Consider the following 18,113-nt stretch of genomic DNA (forward strand, 5'->3'; position numbering starts at 1 on the left):
AATTCAGGCTGTAACACAACAAAATGTGACAAAAGTTGAGGGGTGTGAATACTTTCTGAAGGCACTATAAGCACCTTTATACACTAATAAGACAACGCTGAGTCGCATTTCAGGAGATGGAGGCTTTATTGGTCACCATATACCACAGCGTCAATCAAAATTGTACATAGGCATATCGGCGGCATCTTCTTCACACAAGGTTTAAAGAGGTTTGAAGGCGTATCAATAAATATATTTTGAGTTTGAGCGCCGTTTTACCCAGTGTTTATTACACCACCCTAAAGCCACTGTCACACCTTGACGTTTTAGCCAGCGTATGGCAAGGTATCAAAATGTATGTAAAACGTTGGTGTACGCTGAACTATTGATGTTTTTTCCAGTTTTTGACATATTCATAACCGAGTTGGACATATGCATAACGTGTTAGTAACGTACACAGAACGTTTCAATCACATATAGATAACTTATACCAACGAATGCTGAGCGTGTTGTCGGCGTTCACAACCAATTCCCAACGACAGTCTAACTTATGCATAGCACGGCAGCGTATCGCCGACGATCACGTGGCATAGGCTATTCATAGGCTGCGGCTCGACGATTCAAATCATAACCGCACTAGACATAGAAGTGTGAAGCCGCTGTCACACCTTGACGATTTAGCCAGCGTATGCTGACGTATGAAAAATTTGTCTAAAATGCTGGTACACGTCGAATACGTTATGGGTAAGTTTTGTATACGTTAAGAGCACGCTGGCATACGTCGTAGTACACTGGCATACATCGTAGTACGCCGAGTACGTCGACAAATTTTCAGCATGCTGAAAATTTCTCGACGTACTCGGCGTATGACACACATTCCGCATACGCTGGCCATATGTTGTAGGCACGCTACGAGATCGTTGACACACGTCGACATACGTTACTTGTACGTTACTCATAAGTCGAAACACGTCGAGGTAATGGTTAGCATCAGTGTTCCAGACTCCCTGGTTTTTTTTTGTTTTTTTCTTCGGTATGACGGTGATGTTGACACTTTGATTTCTAGTGCGGTTATGATTTAAATCGTTGAGCGGCAGCCTATTAATTATATTATATTATAATCACACTGGAAATCGAAGTGTCAACATCACCGTCATACCGAAGAAAGAAAGAAAAAAAAAAAAAACAGGGAGTCTGGAACTCTGATGCTAACCATTACCTCGACGTGTTTCAACTTATGAGTAACCTACAAGTAACGTGTGTCGACGTGTGTCAACGTTCACGTAACGTGCCTACAACTTATGGCCAGCGTTATGCGGAACGTGCGAGTCATACGCTGGCATACGTCGAAAAATTTCAAGCATGTAAAATTTGTCGAACAGCTCGGCGTACTACGACGTACGCCAGTGTGTTCTTTACGTATACAAAACTTACCCATACGTATTCGACGTGTGCCAGCGTTTTAGACAAATTTTTCATACGTCGGCATACGCTGGCTAAATCGTCAAGGTGTGACAGGGCCTTAACTCTCTACATTAGTTATCTGTGCCTGTTGTTTGTCTCATGACGTCCTTAAAACAATAAGTTTCCTGTTTGGAATGATTTTCAATTTTGTTTGACTGGCAGGCAGGCAGACAGAGTAAAAATATTATTTCACCCCTGTCTGCACATCTGTGGTCGAGACAAATTCAGAGACAAAGTACGTATGGTAAAACGAGAAACTTGTCCTCCTCTTCATGTTCCGATTGGTGTTCAAAATATAATATTCAATTTAAATAAGTTGTTCCTCGATCACAAACTGATCAGACAGACAGAGGGACGGCCGGATATGAACCAATTGCTTAACCCTACTTTTCGCTTCACGTGTGCAGGATAAAGACCCCAATGACAAGTACGTCAGCTCCAATAATAAAGTAGTCGGCCAAACAATGTGTGTCAAACTAGAACATGCACACCTTGGCCCTAATTCCAAGGCTCATGGTTATATTAAAACACATGCATCCCAGCTCGCATCACTAGAATGCATGGTCATACCATAAACATTTAGACTACCAGCCATCATCATCACAGAGTAGCTCCCCCTCCAAACCTCACCCCAGGAAATGAATTGATATGACATCCGATGAGAGAAGAAATACTTCTAGCACCTCTTAACTGGAATGGTGATCTCCAAGACTGCCCCTTGTATCATGTAATCCATATTTTAATAACTATCCTTCCAGCACCTTACATTTCTGTATGTTAAATGACATCTGCTAATCCTTTACCCAATCTATTGAAGTATTTAGACTTTCCTGAATAGGATCACTGCCCCCTCTGCTATCGACCTTACCACCAAGCTTAGTGTTATCTGCAAATATGTAAAGCTTACTCTTTACCCAAATATCCAAATCATTGATTTAAATTATGAATAATAATGATTCTGAACTGATCCCATGTTGTGACAACTTACTACACTCCCATATGCTCCTTGCTCCACACGACTCAGAACAGCGTCAAGACTCCGTGGCTCCATCTCCACTGTTATGGGGTTCACTGCTGCTTTACCTGTAGCACTTTCTCCACCATGGTTATCTTGGAAAGATGGAGTCTGGGAAAGAAGAAATTAGGAGAATGAAGCAGAAGTGAAAGGCAGAAAAATGATGAATACAAATGGGTAACTAGAACGGCACTCGGTAGAGTACATACCTGCGCCAGGTTGAACAGTTTACGTTTTGGATCCCAATGAAAGGCCAAATCTGGATCTGAACCTGAACTAAAATTGAATCGGCTTGTTCTTGTCAAATAACCATCTCATCCACCAAGCTTTGTCATAACTCGTCCACAACTTTTTTGGAACATCGTGCCTTATCTCTCAATGGCGAAGAATCACTAAAAAAAATATTCTAGTATCCAGATCTGGATCTGGATATTGACCAAAATGGAATCATTCCATCCTTGTCACCCACCCAACCTCTGCACCAAATTATGTCTGACTTCGTCCCCAACTTTTTGAGATATCCTATTCACAGACAAATAGATAGACAGGGATGAAAACATAACCTCCTCCCACCTTCGGTGGAGGAGGTGACAAGGACCTCTTTGTTTCGTTTGTGGGAAGGCCAGAACTGCTTCAAAATAGTCTCTCAAAAGGACACAGTAAAGTGACTAATTTCATACACTTGGACACAATTTATATTCAAGTATCACATGACAAGCATCCACGAGAAGAAATAAAATCCATTCAGTCAATTGAGATATATTGGAGAAGAAAATTTTTACTCTTCACAAAAACATACAAGCAACAAAGGTGAAGGCAAGTATTGTATTATTATTTTAAGGTGAGTATCGTTTTTTTGGGGTTGAGGCTGGTATATTCTCTTTAATTTTTTTTCATGGACGAGGCCGGTTTCATTTTCTCATGGATGAGGCCGGTATCATTTTTTCATGGATGAGGCCGGTTTCATTTTTTCATGGATGAGGCCGGTTTCATTTTTTCATGGATGAGGCCGGTTTCATTTTTTCATGGATGAGGCCGGTATCATTTTTTTCATGGATGAGGCCGGTTTCATTTTTTCCATGGATGAGGCCGGTGTCATTTTTTTTCATGGATGAGGCCGGTTTCATTTTTTCATGGATGAGGCCGGTTTCATTTTTTCATGGATGAGGCCGGTTTCATTTTTCCATGGATGAGGCCAGTATCATTTTTTCAAGGATGAGGCCAGTATCATTTTTTCATGGATGATGCCGGTTTCATTTTTTCATGGATGATGCCGGTTTCATTTTCTCATGGATGAGGCCGGTTTCATTTTTTCATGGATGAGGCCGGTTTCATTTTTCCATGGATGAGGCCAGTATCATTTTTTCAAGGATGATGCCGGTTTCATTTTTTCATGGATGATGCCGGTTTCATTTTCTCATGGATGAGGCCGGGATCATTTTTTCATGGATGAGGCCGGTTTCATTTTTTCATGGATGAGGCCTGTTTCATTTTTTCATGGATGAGGCCGGTTTCATTTTTTCATGGATGAGGCCGGTTTCATTTTTTCATGGATGAGGCCTGTTTCATTTTTTCATGGACGAGGCCGGTTTCATTTTTTCATGGATGAGGCCGGTTTCATTTTTTTCATGGATGAGGCCGGTTTCATTTTTTCATGGATGAGGCCAGTATCATTTTTTCAAGGATGATGCCGGTTTCATTTTTTCATGGATGATGCCGGTTTCATTTTCTCATGGATGAGGCCGGTTTCATTTTCTCATGGATGAGGCCGGGATCATTTTTTCATGGATGAGGCCGGTTTCATTTTTTCATGGATGAGGCCGGTTTCATTTTTTCATGGATGAGGCCAGTTTCATTTTTTCATGGATGATGCCGGTTTCATTTTCTCATGGATGAGGCCGGTATCATTTTTTTCATGGATGAGGCCGGTTTCATTTTTTCCATGGATGAGGCCGGTGTCATTTTTTTTCATGGATGAGGCCGGTTTCATTTTCTCATGGATGAGGCCGGTATCATTTTTTCATGGATGAGGCCGGTTTCATTTTTTCATGGATGAGGCCGGTTTCATTTTTTCATGGATGAGGCCGGTTTCATTTTTTCATGGATGAGGCCGGTATCATTTTTTTCATGGATGAGGCCGGTTTCATTTTTTCCATGGATGAGGCCGGTGTCATTTTTTTTCATGGATGAGGCCGGTTTCATTTTTTCATGGATGAGGCCGGTTTCATTTTTTCATGGATGAGGCCGGTTTCATTTTTCCATGGATGAGGCCAGTATCATTTTTTCAAGGATGAGGCCAGTATCATTTTTTCATGGATGATGCCGGTTTCATTTTTTCATGGATGATGCCGGTTTCATTTTCTCATGGATGAGGCCGGTTTCATTTTTTCATGGATGAGGCCGGTTTCATTTTTCCATGGATGAGGCCAGTATCATTTTTTCAAGGATGATGCCGGTTTCATTTTTTCATGGATGATGCCGGTTTCATTTTCTCATGGATGAGGCCGGGATCATTTTTTCATGGATGAGGCCGGTTTCATTTTTTCATGGATGAGGCCTGTTTCATTTTTTCATGGATGAGGCCGGTTTCATTTTTTCATGGATGAGGCCGGTTTCATTTTTTCATGGATGATGCCGGTTTCATTTTCTCATGGATGAGGCCGGTATAATTTTTTTCATGGATGAGGCTGGTTTCATTTTTTCCATGGATGAGGCCGGTGTCATTTTTTTTCATGGATGAGGCCGGTTTCATTTTCTCATGGATGAGGCCGGTATCATTTTTTCATGGATGAGGCCGGTTTCATTTTTTCATGGATGAGGCCGGTTTCATTTTTTCATGGATGAGGCCGGTTTCATTTTTTCATGGATGATGCCGGTTTCATTTTCTCATGGATGAGGCCGGTATCATTTTTTTCATGGATGAGGCCGGTTTCATTTTTTCCATGGATGAGGCCGGTGTCATTTTTTTTCATGGATGAGGCCGGTTTCATTTTTTCATGGATGAGGCCGGTTTCATTTTTTCATGGATGAGGCCGGTTTCATTTTTCCATGGATGAGGCCAGTATCATTTTTTCAAGGATGAGGCCAGTATCATTTTTTCATGGATGATGCCGGTTTCATTTTTTCATGGATGATGCCGGTTTCATTTTCTCATGGATGAGGCCGGTTTCATTTTTTCATGGATGAGGCCGGTTTCATTTTTCCATGGATGAGGCCAGTATCATTTTTTCAAGGATGATGCCGGTTTCATTTTTTCATGGATGATGCCGGTTTCATTTTCTCATGGATGAGGCCGGGATCATTTTTTCATGGATGAGGCCGGTTTCATTTTTTCATGGATGAGGCCGGTTTCATTTTTTCATGGATGAGGCCGGTTTCATTTTTTCATGGATGAGGCCGGTTTCATTTTTTCATGGATGAGGCCGGTATCATTTTTTTCATGGATGAGGCCGGTTTCATTTTTTCCATGGATGAGGCCGGTTTCATTTTTTCATGGATGAGGCCGGTTTCATTTTTTCATGGATGAGGCCGGTATCATTTTTTCATGGATGAGGCCGGTTTCATTTTTTTCATGGATGAGGCTGGTATCATTTTTTCATGGATGAGGCCGGTTTCATTTTTTCATGGATGTGGCCGGTATCTTGTTATATTTTTCATGGATGAGGCCGGTTTCATTTTTTCATGGATGTGGCCGGTATCTTGTTATATTTTTCATGGATGAGGCCGGTTTCATTTTCTCATGGATGAGGCCGGTTTCATTTTCTCATGGATGAGGCCGGTTTCATTTTTTCATGGATGAGGCCGGTTTCATTTTCTCATGGATGAGGCCAGTTTCATTTTCTCATGGATGAGGCCGGTTTCATTTTCTCATGGATGAGGCCGGTTTCATTTTCTCATGGATGAGGCCAGTTTCATTTTCTCATGGATGAGGCCGGTTTCATTTTTTCATGAATGAGGCCGGTATCATTTCTTCATGGATGAGGCCGGTTTCATTTTTTCATGGATGAGGCCGGTTTCATTTGTTCATGGATGATGCCGGTTTCATTTTCTCATGGATGAGGCCAGTATCATTTTTTTTCATGGATGAATCTGGTATCATTTTTTATGGATGAGACTGGTTTCATTTTTTCATGGACGAGGCCGGTTTCAATTATTCGGGGATGAGGCTGGTTTCATTTATTCAGGGATGAATCTGGTATCATTTTTTATGGATGAGGCCGGTTTCATTTTTTCATGGACGAGGCCGGTTTCATTTATTCAGGGATGAGGCTGGTTTCATTTATTCAGGGATGAGGCCGGTTTCATTTGTTCATGGATGATGCCGGTTTCATTTTCTCATGGATGAGGCCAGTATCATTTTTTTTCATGGATGAATCTGGTATCATTTTTTATGGATGAGACTGGTTTCATTTTTTCATGGACGAGGCCGGTTTCAATTATTCGGGGATGAGGCTGGTTTCATTTATTCAGGGATGAATCTGGTATCATTTTTTATGGATGAGGCCGGTTTCATTTTTTCATGGACGAGGCCGGTTTCATTTATTCAGGGATGAGGCTGGTTTCATTTATTCAGGGATGAGGCCGGTTTCATTTGTTCATGGATGATGCCGGTTTCATTTTCTCATCGATGAGGCCAGTATCATTTTTTTGATGGATGAATCTGGTATCATTTTTTCATGGATGAGGCCGGTTTCATTTTTTTCATGGATGAGGCTGGTTTCATTTTTTTCATGGATGAGGCCGGTATCATTTTTTCATGGATGAAACCGGTTTCATTTTTTCCATGGATGAGGCCGGTTTCATTTTCTCATGGATGAGGCCAGTATCATTTTTTTCATGGATGAATCTGGTATCATTTTTTCATGGATGAGGCCGGTTTCATTTTGTTCATGGATGAGGCCGGTTTCATTTTTTTCATGGATGAGGCCGGTATCATTTTTTTTCATGGATGAGGCCGGTTTCATTTTTTTCATGGATGAATCTGGTATCATTTTTTCATGGATGAAACCGGTTTCATTTTTTCCATGGATGAGGCCGGTTTCATTTTCTCATGGATGAGGCCAGTATCATTTTTTTCATGGATGAATCTGGTATCATTTTTTCATGGATGAGGCCGGTTTCATTTTGTTCATGGATGAGGCCGGTTTCATTTTTTTCATGGATGAGGCCGGTATCATTTTTTTCATGGATGAGGCCGGTTTCATTTTTTTCATGGATGAGGCCGGTTTCATTTTTTCATAGATGAGGCCGGTTTCATTTTTTTCATGGATGAGGCCGGTATCATTTTTTTCATGGATGAGGCCGGTATCATTTTTTTCATGGATGAGGCCGGTTTCATTTTTTCATAGATGAGGCCGGTATCATTTATTTCATGGATGAGGCCGGTTTCATTTTGTTCATGGATGAGGCTGGTTTCATTTTTTTCATGGATGAGGCCGGTTTCATTTTGTTCATGGATGAGGCCGGTTTCATTTTTTTCATAGAGGAGGCCGGTATCATTTTTTTCATGGATGAGGCTGGTTTCATTTTTTTCATGGATGAGGCCGGTTTCATTTTTTCATGGATGAGGCCAGTTTCATTTTCTCATGGATGAGGCCGGTTTCATTTTTTCATGGATGAGGCCGGTATCGTGTTATATTTTTCATGGATGAGGCCGGTATCATTTTTTCATGGATGAGGCCGGTTTCATTTTTTCATGGATGAGGCCGGTATCATTTTTTCATGGATGAGGCCGGTTTCATTTTCTCATGGATGAGGCCGGTTTCATTTTTTCATGGATGAGGCCGGTATCGTGTTATATTTTTCATGGATGAGGCCGGTATCATTTTTTCATGGATGAGGCCGGTTTCATTTTTTTCATGGATGAGGCCGGTTTCATTTTTTCATGGATGAGGCCGGTATCATTTTTTCATGGATGAGGCCGGTATCATTTTTCCATGGATGAATCTGGTATCATTTTTTCATGGATGAGACCGGTTTCATTTTTTCATGGATGAGGCTGGTTTCATTTTTTTATGGAGGAGGCCACTTTCCTTTTTTTAATGGATAAGCCCGGTATCGTGTTATATTTTTCATGGATGAGAACACCATCGTTTTTTTATGGATGAGGCTGGTATGGTTTTTAATTTTTTTTTTATAGATGAAGCAGGTATCATTATTATTTTTTTATGGATGAGGCTGGTTTGGTTTTTTTTTTTATAGAGAAGGTGGGTATGGTTTTTTATAGTCGAGGCCACGATCGTTTTTTATGGAGGAGGCCGGTATCGTTTTTTTAATTGATGAGGCTGCTGTCGTTTATCTTTTCTATGCATGAAGCCGGAATCGCTTTTTATGGAGGAAAGCAGTTTCATTTATTAATTTTTTTAATAGAGAAGGCGGGTATTTTGTTATGGTTGAGGCTGGACTGTTTTTTTTTTTATAAAGAAGGCGGGTATCTTTTTTTTGTATAGAGAAGGCGGGTGTTGTTTTCTTTATAGATGAGGCTGCTGTAGTGTTTTTATGGAGGAGGCTGGTATCTTCTTTTTTTTGTTTTTAATAGAGAAGGCGGGAATCGTTTTTTTTAATGGATGACGCCAGTATCGCATTTTTATGGATGAGGCTGGTATTGTTTTTTTTAAAATGGATGACGCCAGTATCGCATTTTTATGCATGAAGCCGGTATCGCCTTTTTATGGATGAGGTTAGTATTGTTGTTTTTTTTAATAGAGAAGGCAGGTATTGTTTTTTTCATGGATGAGGCTGCTATAGTTTTTTGTTTTTTTAGAGAAGGTGGGTGTCGTTTTTTTATGGTTGAGACTGGTATTGCTTTTTTTTTGGTTGAGGAAAGTATCGTTTTTTGTGGTTGAGGCAAGCTTGTCATTTTTTTTGTGGTTGAGGCTAGTATAGTTTTTCATGGAACAGGCTAGTAGTGATCTCATCCCGAGATCTGACTCCAGTCACAGAACCTCTCTGGATGATGACAAAAGAAGTTTTATGCCAGTCAACACAATCAGGCTGCTCCCACCAAACTGATCATCCGTCCCAACGGCACAATCGGCAAATCATTGTCCATTTGATCTCTCGATCCATCGGTCTATCATTGAAGTGTGTAAGAATCAAGATGCATCTGTGAAAAGAACATGGTGCCTGCCAATGGTTCACCCTCTTGTTGTGATGCAGTGTTGCTGTCAATGGCACTATGCTTGAGGAATGAGGAGTAGTGGACTTCAAGATTTCATACAACTTTCATGAAGCATGTTTTGAACTGTTTGCTTGACATTTGTTGCTTTATTCCACTGTGGAGGTCAATGTGAAGAGATCATAATGTAGAAAACATTTTCCTTCAATGTAATGATCCTCACATGGGGTTGTAATAATCGGGTAGCCTGAAAGAGGCCTCTCCATGAACTGACCAATCTGATGGTACCGTGTTAGTGCCATAAAACAGCTACTGCGATGGACATTGTACTGAGAAGAACCAATCGGAATCATCTCACTTTGAACCATCCTGATGATGTGAGCAAACTCATTTGATGTTAAATAATTCTTCGGCTTTCCTCAACCGACTTGGACCACATAAGGGGGCGATTTATAGTGGATAGTGGCCTGGATTGTATGGAGATGTGAATTGCAGGTGAATTTCCAGGATCACTGAGATTGGGTGAGAATAATTGGAACATGACACGTTACACGTTCAATTTCCTGATTGGGATTGTTTCCTTCATGACCAATATTTAAATATACATGAGCAAGAAAAGAGGAACAAAAGCAAACTGATCTTTTTCCATTGTTTATTCCCCACAAAGAAATAAGGATTTGGATGTTCAAAGATCCAAAGGTCTGTGTGTGTCTCTCTCTCTCTCTCTCTCTCTGTCTGTCTCTCTAAGAACAGATCATTGTGCACCAGATTATTTCATCCCCACGTAATGTCGAATCACATCTCTGACTTTAAAAAAAATTAAAATCCCAATTTGCAATGCATGTTCGTGTTCCATCAATCATCCTTGTTTCCAACTTCAGTGCCAATTCACCCCATCTCCTTAAATCTACCTCCTCCGAACCCCTCACCTGTTATCCCCTCTCCCATCTTGCCCCTCATCCTACCTCTGCTCTTGGCAACTCTTCACTGTCCTATGCTTCAGTATCATCTCCTCCTCTGTTGTCCCAAAGTGTGTGGTGTTCTATCATCTGTGTGCTACATTCCAACCGAATACATATCTCTCTCAATCAGTACACTCCTCGTCACCACAAACATGCTCCCCTTTCCTTCCTTCATCATCACCACAAACATCTCAGAACACCCCCCCCTTCCCAAACCCTCAAATCTTGTATCTCACCCTGCCCGCTCCCTTCTTCACCATACCTCGACCAAGTCTCATCCTTCACCTCTCCCATCACTCTCCTGCAGCTTGGATGTGCCAGCTCTCATAGCAACCTTCACGCTCTTCCCCCTAACCCTTCTCCCTCAACTCTCCCCTCTTCCTCCAATCTTTCCCCTCACTCCCCCTTCCCAAAGTTGCCCCTGCTCACATCCACAAAGCTGCCTCCTTCCCCAACCCAATCTCTTCCATCTCGTCACTCCACCTCCTCCAATCAACTGCCCTCTGTCCCCTCTCTTATGACTCCCCACTGTACCTCAACCCATCACCACTGAGCCTTTTCTCCTCATCTGTCCCTCTCCCCCGAGCTATTCTGTAATCCCCACACTCTTTCAACAATTTTCCTTACCTCCCCCCCTCCTCCCTAGTCTTACCCTCTCCCTCCCCTCCCCTCCCCTGCACCCAAAACCTCCTCCCTCCCCTCTTCCTTAGGCCGAAGGCCTAAGTCACATTTGCTCTACGGTGAGGATACGGCGGCCGTACACCCTCTGAATTGACAGAAACGTGCGGCGGCCGCAGAGTTTCTGCGGTGGCCTCAGCGTGGCCCTACTCCACATATTTTGGCTATATTTTACAGGCCGTAAGGTCGCCGTGGAATTATAACACGGAGTTATAACTTTTTTTCATTTCTACGTTCGCCGTAGCAATTCGACAAGCTAAAAAAAAAAACTGATAAAAAAATTAACCCATTAGTTACCGTCCGTCTGGCCGCACGTCTGCCTTAGGGCAGACAGATGGAACAGATGGAACTGTGCATGACGTTTAGTGTAGCCCCCTGCGGTCCCCCTGCGGTCGCCTTGCGGTCGCCTTGCATCTGCCTTGAAAATTCTATGGCCGCCGCAGGAACGCCCTAAGGTCACCGTGCGACATCAAATCAAAGACCGTACGGCACCCCCACGTTTTCAATCTCCACAATTTATAAATACGCCGTGCGGCTCCCCGAAAAATAAAAACATATGTGACTGCTACATTGTGTGACCGTGGAAATACTGCGGCCGCCGTATAATTGCTAGTGGCCGTAGATTTTGGAGACCCCACGGCCGCCGTGGCAAATGTGACTTAGGCCTTAACAATGTCGATCTCAAACATCTGGGGCTGTCACTCAAACCTGACAGATCTTTCCATACAGGTTGCCACTGACAAACCAGACATAACCTGCCTTACAGAAACTTTCCCCCCACAAGATGTCTCCGAGTATCTCTCCGACTCCCCAGTATCTCTCCCTGGTTACTCCCTCCTCTGGTATGACAGACCTGAGCCACATCCTGGCGGCGGAGTTGCTCTCTTCATCAAAGACTCCATTCCTCACTCTCTATGCACTGCCCTCGCTCCCCTACACCCACAGGAATACCTCTGGCTATGGATTCTCCTCCACTCCCACCTCATGTGTGTGTGTGTGTATGTATATATATATATATAAATAAATATATACATACATATATAAATATATACACACATATGTACATATATATATATATATATATATATATATATATATATATATATATATACATATATATATACACACATATACATATATGGAACAGCTGGGTGTTGATGCACCTGCTGTCCACGCCACAAGAGTGAAGGAAAAACTGCTGTCAGAAATACCTGAATTGGAAGTGCACAAGCAGGGAAAGGATGTTCTTCTGGCTTTCCAGAAAGATGTGGGCTTTGTCTTGTCAGAAGCCTCTGACTATTATAGTGAAGCTATTATCCTTGGCAAAGCAGCTAACATCTTGCGAAGACATATGCTGGACCACAATTCCACATTTGATGGAACCTTCCATGAGGGGTGCATCGAGTCGGCCATTCCACTCACTCTTCTTCAGTTTGTGGCCATGCTTGAACATGGAGTGGACATCAAATCTCAACTGAGGTTTGGCGCATCAAAGACAGATCGAGCAATTGCTCAACTGCATCAGTACAACTGCTCCGCAAGGCACAAAGAAGGAGCAGCAACTCACAGACACTCCAAAGACAGAGAGACCCCATTCCCTGTTTACTTGGGGATGTCCGTCTACACAAAGACCAGAAAGAGAAAGTTGGTGGAAATGCTTAACTAGCATGGCATCAGCATTTCATACGACAGGGTGCTACAGATATCTGCACAGCTGGGAGATGCAACATTCAGCAAGTAGGTGGAGGATGGGGTGGTCTGTCCACCAGTTCTGCAAAAAAGGCTGTTCACCACATCAGCCATGGACAGCATAGACCACAATCCCACTGCAACGACAGCGACCACTTCTTTCCATGGAACCAGCATCTGTTTTCCAGCACTCAACCAAAGAAGACAAAGGTGAAGAGTGTGGACAGCTGAAGTTCGGAGAGGAGAAAGTGAAGACAGTTCCAGAACTTCCAGACTCCTTCACCAATGTCCGGCCTGCCTTCTTCACCAAGAAGAAACCCTCTCCTCTCCAGAGTGGTGTGACACACCCAGACACCAGTCTGCTGAGGCCACAACTGGCAATGGAGTATGAGTAGCTGGAGAAGGTCACTGTGACAGATGGGCCAGTGGATGTGACTTGGTCAGCTCACCATGCTTCACAGAAGAGAGGAAAGCCATTTGAGGTCAGCATTACATCACTTTTGCCTCTGCTGCGAGATCAGGCCCACTCTGGTGCCACAGTCAAGCATGTGATGGACAAGATCAAGGAGATAGTGGCATTTCTGAACCCCGGTCAGGTGCCAGTCATTGCTGCTGACCAGCCAATATATGCAGGAGCCAAGCAGGTCCAGTGGCACTGGCCTGAAATCTACGGTGAGGACAAGTTCGTCCTAATGTTCGGAGGCTTGCATATCGAGATGGTGGCACTGAAGTCCATTGGAACTCTACTCCAGGACAGTGGTTGGACAGGAGCCCTCTTGGAGGCAGGGATAGCATCTCCTGGGACAGCAGATTCATTTCTGACAGCTTCGAGCATCACTAGGACACGACAGATGCACCAGATAACAGCATGCAGTCTGTACAAGCTTCTGAAGGCAGCCCACACGGACTACTCAAAAGAGACAGATGAACAACCTGAAGAGGTGCCTAGCTTCGAAGCTTGGTGTGAGCATCGCAAACTGCAAAGTCCCCAGTTTCATTTCTGGTATATGGTGCTGTCAATGGAACTGGTGATCCTCTTGTTGATCCGATCATTCAGGGAAGCCAACTTCTTCCTGTACTGTCAGTCACTGGCTGAGCTAAAACCGTACTTCTTTTCAACAACAATGTAAACTCTGCACGGTGGCTTCCGATCCACGACAGAGACATGGTGACCCTGGAACAGAAGCATCCTCAGCTGCCTCAGGAGTTCCAGAGTGGAAACTTTGTTGCACACAAATCGAGCCGACAGTTCTCAGCAATGGCTATTGACCAAGCTCACGAGCAGGCCAACGCTGTCATCAAGGCAGACGGGGGTGTGATCGGCGTGACTGAAGACCCATCAGCACTGAGAAGATGGATGATAGCTGGTCCTCAAGTCAGCCACTTGGTTGCACAGTATGAGGCAGCATGTGGGACCAAAGAGGGTACTGAACACACCATCCACCATGAGGAGACAGAACGAGCACAAAGAGTGTTCCTTCAGAAAGTAGAAAAGCTCTCACAAGCCATGACAGATATGTGCAATCATTTCCAGGAGGAGAGTCGGGACCTGCTTTCGCTTGATACAAAGGATATTGCTCACCACACTGCCGCCGAGCTGATTGGCACACACCTTGAGAAAGGCAAGGTCCGTTTCCAGGAATTTATGAAGGGACTGGAAGGGGAAGAAGAATCCACCTTCTATGAACCAATCAAGAAGAACAGGGTTGACTTTTTCCGACAGGTACCAGCCTCTGTTGACTCTTCAAAGCAAAAAGTGCTGAAGGAAGACTGTCAACTGTTCTCCAAGCTGTTCATATCATGCCAGAGCAGAGAGTGTGACTTGGAGGAGTTCTTCTGTAATGAGAACCAGTCACATCCTGCTGCCCTCAGCGATGGTGGAAAGCTCCACACCTGTCAGAAATCCCACCTCACTACCATTCTTGAGAGCCAAGTTACAACCCCTGAGGCAGAGCCAGATGCCGACACCATCATCATTGATGGTGCAGCGTTGGTGAAGAGTCTGCCCCCACGGAGTTCAAAGACGTTCGAAGAGTACGCAATGCTCGATGTCCTTCCTAGAATACAAGCATACTCTACCAAGTACAAGAGAACAGACATTGTGTTTGATGTCTACTGGCCATCTAGTCTGAAATCTGAAACTAGATCAAAGCGAGGACGCGGGGTGAGACGCAGGATGACAGGGAAGGGCAAAATTCCCTCAAACTGGCTAAACTTCCTGAGAGAAAATGACAACAAAGCTGAGCTGTTCAACTTTCTGGCTCATAAGATTGCACGTGTGGCCACACCAAATGTGGTCATTGTGACCAAGGAAGAAGATGCTGTCAGCAACTGCACTATCAATCTGGCTGGGGTGGCACTGTGCAGTCATGAAGAAGCTGGCACGCGGATCTTTGTGCATGCCAGGCATGCAACAGAAGCAGGCAGCAAAGTCATCATGGTCAAAGCCAGCAACACAGATGTTGTCATCATCGCAGTCAGTGTTCTGCAGGCACTTCAGGAGTTAGGTCTGCAGCAGTTGTGGGTTGCCTTTGGCCAAGGACAGAACCTGAGGTGGGTTCCTGTACATGACTTGTGTTGCACTCTTGCAGAAAAGAGCAAAGGGATGCTCTTCTTCCATGCCTTCACTGGCTGCGATGTCGTTTCAGCATTCCATGGCAAAGGGAAGAAGTCTGCTTGGCAAACCTGGGATGTTTGTGATGAGGCTTCCGGTGTCTTCAGCAAACTCAGCCAGTACCCACCGGTAGTTGATGATGAAGACCTGGAGACCTTGGAGAAGTTCGTGGTCATGATGTACGACAGATCCAGCACAGCTGAAGGTGTCGATGATGCGAGGTTGGACATGTTTGCTCGGAAGCAGAGGCCGTACGAAGCCATTCCTCCAACCCGAGCAGCGCTGAAGCAGCATGTGAAGCGTGCTGCCTACCAGGCGGGCTGCATCTGGAGTTAGTCAACAGTACGTCAACCAGAAACGCAGACTCCTGCCAACTGGGGCTGGACCAAGAAAGGAGATCTGTGGCAGATCGTTTGGACAGAGCTCCCACCCATTGCAGAGAGTTGCCAGCAGCTGACCAAGTGTGGATGCAAGTCGGAATGCTGTGGTCGATGTGAATGCTACTGCTTTGGTCTGACCTGCACGGCACTGTGCAGCTGCAGATGCGAAGTTTAGAAGCATTGTAGTATACTCATCCAGGCAGCAAGACAATAAGTGACAAACAAGTATAGGCCTACTGCGTACATGTACATCCAATAATATATCGGACTGATGGTGCCTATGATATGGGCACTTTTTACCCTAATATTATGGTCCAAGGAAGCTCGTGAGTAAGTCCATGGTTCCAAATTCGGATTCTACATAGTGAAAAATGTATGATTTGACACGAAGATCATTCAAATAGGACAAGTCTTTGCGATTGTATTGCGAAATGCAATGTTTCTGTATATTCAATGGCGGCCATCTTGAAAAATGGCCGCCATCTTGAATTTTTAGGTGGCTAACGGGTTTTATCAAAAGAGCAATCCCCAAGGAGTATGTGTGCCAATTTTGGTGCTTGTTTCCAGAAATGAACTATTATTCCAGTTATCTGCCCCACTATTCAGCAAAAGACTTCTGTGACTCATTGGGACTGACTCAATCGGTCAACTTCCCGACCCGGATCTCAACCAATGGTACTCCATCTCTTCTGGATCTGATTTTGACCAATTTCCCTGAAAATATCTGCTGTTCTTCCTCCGCTCCAAGCTTGTCAAAGTAGACATCTCTCTGGCTGTTATTAGAGAAGCACCTCAGCACCGTCGACTCTGGCATTTCACTCAGCCTGTCTGGCAGGATCTTCAAGCAGCCACCAAACCTCGAGATTACTCTCCCATCTCTACTTCCTCCGACATCAACTCGTCCTGTGAATTCTTTCAAATAAACTTGCTCTCTCATGCACAGATTTATCCCCTCTTGTTTTCAGTTGTCTGACCCTTCCTCCAGTCCATGGACACTGAAGCTTTTGGCGAGGCTTTTGTCGTGAAACAACTAATCTAACTGAAGTCAATCTCAGTTCCTTCCACAAAGCTCGGAACAAGTGTGTCTACCCTCAGGAGAGCCAGAAAACAACATCTTTCTAATCTCAAGTCTAAACTCTCAAACCTGTCTCCCTCCTCCAAATCCTGGTGGTGTCTGGTTAAGTCTGTTTCTGGTGTATGTTCCCTCTCCATCCCCTCCCTTACCTAAAAAGGCTGCACAGCTGACACCGCACATGAAAACGTTGAATACCTAAACTCCGTCTTTGCTTCTCAATCTTGTGTCCCAACCCCATCGCTTTCTGTACCCACCTTACCCAGTCACACCCAGCTGTCCCTGGACTCTGTGTCCTTTTCTCCTGACAAGGTGGAGAGTTTGCTGTCAAACCTCGACTCACATTCTACAACCGGTCCAGACGGCATGAGCCCAGGTACCCCCAAAAAACCTGCTCTGCTGCTCTCCCTCACCCTCTCTCTGTTCTATTCACCCTCTCATTTGCTCAAGGTCATCTGCCATCTGCTTGAAATCAGCAAATATTACCATGATGCTTGACAAAGGTGCAAAAACAGATCCCTGCAACGAGAGACCAATCAGCCTTCTCCCAATCATCAGCAAGGTTATGGAATCCATCATCGCTTCAGACATTAAATCCTTCCTTTTCTCCAATGGCTTGATTTCCGATCATCAATTTGGATTCACACCAGGTTACTCTGCCCTGGATATGCTGCTTCTGCTCTCCCAACAATGGATGGACATCCTCAATGGCAGACATGAAATCAGAACCATCTCCCTAAACATATCACGTGCTTTCAATATGGTCTGGTACCCTGCCTTGCTCACCAAACTCTCTTCCTATGGTATCCAATTACATCTCCACTCATGGCTCGCTGACTTTCTCTCCTGTCATAGTCAACATGTGGCCCTTAATGGAGTTCTCTCATCCCCTCTTCCTGTCCAAGCTGAAGTTCCTTAAGATAGTGTTCTGGACCCTGTTATTTTTCTCGTTTTCATCAATGATCTCTCAGACTCTCTGGAAAATCCTCTTTATCTCTTTGCTGATGACTTCACCCTCTGCTGTGCCATCTGTCATCCCTCAGACCAGCAAGCCTCTTCACTCTCTGCGGATCTGGATAAAATCACAAGCTGGTACAACATGTGAAACATGTCTTTCAACCCTGACAATGTCTCTCTGAAAGG

At 44.1% G+C, this 18,113-nt stretch overlaps 1 protein-coding gene across 7 annotated transcripts in view; it reads right to left on the reverse strand.

The window, feature by feature from the left end:
- The window catches only part of LOC147010304 (histone-lysine N-methyltransferase 2A-like), a 155,134-nt gene that overhangs the window by 91,710 nt on the left and 45,311 nt on the right, over window positions 1-18,113 (reverse strand). For all 7 annotated transcript variants that reach the window (XR_015052271.1, XM_085859137.1, XM_085859136.1 and 4 more), the window contains one exon: window positions 2,432-2,569. Coding sequence is in view for 6 of the 7 variants with exons in the window: in XM_085859137.1 (XP_085715263.1) it covers window positions 2,432-2,569 (138 nt within the window). In the remaining variant the exon portion in view is untranslated. The remainder of the gene's footprint in view (window positions 1-2,431; window positions 2,570-18,113) is intronic.

Source organism: Eptatretus burgeri, chromosome 16 (assembly GCF_056783735.1).
Source record: "Eptatretus burgeri isolate ZD-2024b chromosome 16, Ebu_testis_v1, whole genome shotgun sequence".
In the NCBI taxonomy this organism is placed as follows: Eukaryota; Metazoa; Chordata; class Myxini; order Myxiniformes; family Myxinidae; genus Eptatretus; species Eptatretus burgeri.